This window comes from Carex rostrata, chromosome 22 (assembly GCF_964058835.1).
Source record: "Carex rostrata chromosome 22, lpCarRost1.2, whole genome shotgun sequence".
In the NCBI taxonomy this organism is placed as follows: Eukaryota; Viridiplantae; Streptophyta; class Magnoliopsida; order Poales; family Cyperaceae; genus Carex; species Carex rostrata.
Window position 1 is genome coordinate 1548215 of NC_135939.1, and position 4686 is coordinate 1552900.

General features: G+C 38.8%; 1 protein-coding gene across 1 annotated transcript; it reads left to right on the top strand.

Annotated features, from left to right (window-relative positions):
- The first annotated feature begins 204 nt into the window (after nt 1–204).
- On the top strand, nt 205–3629 carry LOC144574074 (uncharacterized). Its single transcript, XM_078323923.1, has 7 exons — nt 205–450; nt 649–781; nt 879–982; nt 1180–1351; nt 2118–2258; nt 2535–3284; nt 3366–3629. The coding sequence occupies exons 1-7, from the start codon at nt 392–394 to the stop codon at nt 3480–3482; spliced, it is 1476 nt and encodes a 491-aa protein (XP_078180049.1). The 5' UTR covers nt 205–391; the 3' UTR covers nt 3483–3629.
- Nucleotides 3630–4686: the final 1057 nt, after the last annotated feature.

A 4686-nucleotide genomic window follows, 5' to 3' on the forward strand; every position in this document is an offset into this window, starting at 1 on the left:
AATAAATCCCTCCTCATAAAAAAATCATTTTCAAAAGAATGCTATATTTCCTATCAGAATAACAAATAGCTTGTGAACTGTAATCTGATTATTTGAAAAAGATTTATGACCGGATGGGTGAAACAGGATCGTCCAGTTTTATTGGAATGGAGAACCGAATTCGTTTATCCTCGTCGTAACTTGTTAAGTGGAGCAGGTGTACACGGCGATGGATATCAATTTCCTTCTTTCTTTTTTCTTGTTTATTTCTTTTTCATTTCCTCTCTTTGATCTCTTCGCTTACTATTTATGTGTTGAGAATCAGAACTCGAATTCGATCTTCAACGGTTCCACGAAACAAATATTCGCAACTTCTGAGTTCATTGTTTGAGATTGGATCGAACGGATCGCGATGTCGATGCTTGATGGCTTCTTCAGCAAAGGCGCTGGTAGTTTCAGGGGCCCTAAATGGTAAATGCCCTGCCTTTTGTTCTATTTTCTGTAATTTCGTTGATTTTGTTGCGCTTATATCGAACAATTCGACCTCATTCAATAACTCCGACTCATCAAGGGTTTTCACGCATCGAGATCTCCGACTTTTGTGTCCAATGGCTTATTTGATAGTTTATTTGACATACTTCTGTTTTTTTTTTGTTTCCCTTCCTCCAGCAAAACTCTGCTAAAGCTGACAATTCCGAGGATAAAATTGTTGCGCAATAGAAGAGAAATTCAGCTAAAGAATATGCGCAAAGACATAGCCAAACTTTTGGAGAATGGGCAGGAGGCTACAGCTCGGATTCGGGTAAAAAGAGCTGGTCTTAATCCGTTAATTGTTTTCTTAATGAGTGTTAGCAAGGAGATTTTGAACTGTATTAATTAGCTAATAATTTGACTTGTAGGTAGAACATATAATTAGAGAGGAGAACATGATGGCTGCTCAAGAGATTCTTGAGTTGTTCTGTGAGCTCATTACTGTCCGGCTTCCTATAATCGAACAACAAAAGTAATATTTGCTTTTTCATTTTTCCCTCCTTTATATGTCATAATGTTTAGTTAATTTTTGAGCATATATTCTAGTCATTTTGATCTTAGTATAATTAGACTTATCTGTGACAGTTTTATCGTCGGAAAAACCAGATTACTCTATTAGTTAGTTGATGTGTTAATAAAGATTAAAAAGTTTAATTTGTTGTATTACAGGGAGTGTCCTCTTGACCTTAAAGAAGCAATATCGAGTATTTGCTTTGCAGCTCCAAGATGTGCTGATTTGCTGGAGCTGATGCAAGTGCAGATGCTGTTTGCAGGGAAATATGGCAAAGAGTTTGTTGCTGCTGCCTCTGAGCTCTTGCCTGACTGTGGAGTTAACCGTCAGGTTTATACAATTTATCTTCATACATCTTTTTTTTTTTGGGCAAATGACACTAATGCATTTGGAAATAACATCTTGCCCCTATATGTTTGCAACTGACACCCAAACTTAACAGTGATGGTGAATGTACATTCCATAAAGGTTGGCAATTTTATTCTTAATTCTCATGATTCATTTTTCTAAGTCAAGCTAAAATATGATTGAGTTATTACAATCATGGGTTTGAAGTTTCTTAAGGTAAATATTTCTATAATTGGAAAACAAAAACATAGCTGTAAAAAACTATAATTTGAATTCATATTTGGAAAAAATCAAAATATGTGGATGCATTAGAAAGTCAATTGGAAAGTCTAAAACTTGTCCAAGGTGCCACTTTTGTCAATGGCAGCGCTCTGCAGCATGAGAGAGAGGCCAAATTACACCAGCAAAGTCAATAAAAATAGAGTGACGATAGTATTAGCTTAAGCTCACCAAAGTCTTTTGTAAATAGCCATGGGTTTCAAGTTTATAAAAAAACAAAATCAGAAGAATGGTTGAGTGAAGAGGGCCAATATTGTCATTCAATGGGTGTTATCTGCAAAATAACCAACTTGTCTGGATGATAATATCAAATATGATAATTTCTGGCTGTTCTTGGCACACTGTAAAACACTGGAAAATTTGCAAAGACACCTATTTTTTTTTTTCAAAATAAATATATAAATAAATTGTTAAATCTATTTCTGTCTGTGAAATTATACTTTGCATGACTGGTTTTATGTTGCCGCAGGTAATTGAGTTGTTGTCGGTTCGAGCACCCTCTTCGGAAACAAAGCTAAAGTTGTTGAAGGAGATAGCTGAAGAGCATGGGTTAGATTGGGATCCAAGTGCCACTGAGACGGAGTTCTCCAAACCTCATGAAGATTTATTGGTACATTGTATAATTAGTTTATTACACATTTCTGTTTTTCTTAATCCAATGTGCCACTGGGCATGGGTCAGACTGGGATTTAAGTGTCCACTGAGACAGAGTTCTGTTATTTTTTTTAATTTTTTAATTTACTGTGTTATGTACCCCCCCAGTACTGGTACAATTTGAAGCAACTTATAAATGCAAAATGAGATTTTTCCTTGATATATTACAGAAATCTTGTATGTGTTGATGCATAAAGTATCTGATGAATAGTAAACATTTTTCCTTCCCCAGAATGGCCCTAACTACAACAGAGGTTCCAATTTCATTCAAATGGAGAGGCTAGAGGTACAATCAGCTGCAAGTACAATCGAACAGTCAGATGACGAAAAATCAGAGTCCGATGCTGGATTTGATGATTTGAATCTGCCAGAAGTCCCAAAAGTTTCAGTTCAACCGAACTCTACAATTCCTTTAGCTAGAGAAACAGGCCCAAGTGCATCGGCCCCACCACCGCCACAACCAGACAACCAAAGAACAATTCAGGAAGGTACACAGCCCACTCAGCCCAGCAATATACCTGTTCCTTTTCCGGATAGACCGCCACTGGAGGCTCCATTGTCGCCAAGAGAACCTAAACAGTTCATACCATTCATGGCTCCACCCTCTTTTCCCAGTGCACCTGTCAAGCCAGCTGAGGCAACCTCCATACTGCAGCAAAAATCCTCTTCGATCCCAGCTGACATAGAGGATGAATTGCTGGAGCAAAAGCATGAAATAAGTACTTCTCCTCAGACTGTCAATGTGTCTACTGCCAAAATCGTGTCTGGGCCCACAAAAGTAGATTTGCAAGAAGTATTAGCAGCTGCCCAGGCAGCAGCTGACACTGCAGAGCGGGCCGCAACAGAAGCACGTGCTGCTGCAGACCTTGCACAACTTAAAATTAATGACTTTGTGTCAAGGAATAGCATTGAGATACCCTCCAGCTCTCAGGAAAGTGCCATGGATAAAAGTCCAGTATTTGACAGACAGGATTCAAATCCAGTATTTGACAGACAGGATTCAAAGTCCAGTATTTATAATGAAGTGCCTACAATTGACACTGGGTCACCCTTTTCTAAGGAGATGCACGTACCTCAGCACCTCTCTTCATTGGAGGACGATCCATATTACTCTTATCCAAATCTTTTTTCTAGTGGCTCAGGTTCTGGCCCAGATCATTTCAACTCCAACAGAACTTAGGCAGTGAGAGAGAGATTTGATGTGTTATTGAGGGGTGGTTTTGTGTTTGTTACTTTAGTCGAGTAATCCTTCTCTTCATGAGTATATGGAATCTTTGGAATGGTTATTTGCAGAATTGTAAAAATTCTTGTGGTTGTGCAGGAATAATTGAACCCCATCTCTGAGGGTGATATTACAATCTTGATATTAAAATCTGCTGCTCGCTACGTTGAATATTTTTTTTTTTGGATCGCTTGGCAGATGCTGCGTTACGTTGCAATTGTATTCTCTTCTTTTTGAAAGGCTTGGCAATGGCTGCCAACCAGGGGTGCAAACGGGTTGGATATTATCCAACCGTATCCGCATCCGTATCTGCAAACGGGTTGGATATTATCCAACCGTATCCGCATCCGTATCTGAAAATTAAATACAGATATCCGATATCCGAATATCCGTGCGGATACGGATATGGTTTTGAATTTTAATTATCTGTATCCAAATAGTAGATATATACCATATAGTTTACCATAAATTATGAAAATATTTGTGTATATCTACGGATATCCGCTATCCGATCCGTATCCGTAAGTATTCGTCTAATATCCGATCCATATTTGTATCCGAAAATTAAAAACGGATACGGATATGGTTTTACCACTATCCGATCCGTTTGCACCCATACTGCCAACTGTCAAGTATTGTATTGAAGAAAACAAATTTTACAACACTTCTACATCCCGTATTTTTTTTCGGTCACGGCCCGTAGGCCCATTACAAATCTTGACTACCAAATTTAAATCTGCAGAACCATTCCTATCCGCAACGTTACATTCTACCCTTGTTTGCTAGTAATCATCCCTGCTGCAGTAAGCACACTCCGAGGCACCCCTTCTCTCTGATATCAGTTTCCATGCTTGCCAGATCTCCAGATAGGACCTCCAGTTGGTTGTGGCTTTTGTAAGGAGGCTATGATCTCCTGTGAGTCCGATAAACCAATCCAGTTCTGTTTGCATTTCTTTGTACCAATCTGATTCCTTGTATAACAGCTTTAGCCTCAGCCTGAGTCGCACTGAATCTGTACCGACCTTTACACCCATTGAACCATCCTTCCTTCCTTGATGAGATATAGTGCTATTTCAGCCTGCCCCTGTGAAGACCAGGTAGCATCTACAAAACATTTAAAGGGGCTGTCAATTAGACACCCTTTGATCAGATTTACCAGAAT

Bases quoted from the DNA above. Each gene is read 5' to 3' on its own strand.
- LOC144574074 (XM_078323923.1), top strand. From the start codon at position 392: ATGTCGATGCTTGATGGCTTCTTCAGCAAAGGCGCTGGTAGTTTCAGG. The intron at 2,259-2,534 runs GTACATTGTATA...TTCCTTCCCCAG, and splicing joins AACCTCATGAAGATTTATTG to AATGGCCCTAACTACAACAG. The intron at 3,285-3,365 runs GTATTTGACAGA...TTTTCTAAGGAG, and splicing joins ACAGACAGGATTCAAATCCA to ATGCACGTACCTCAGCACCT.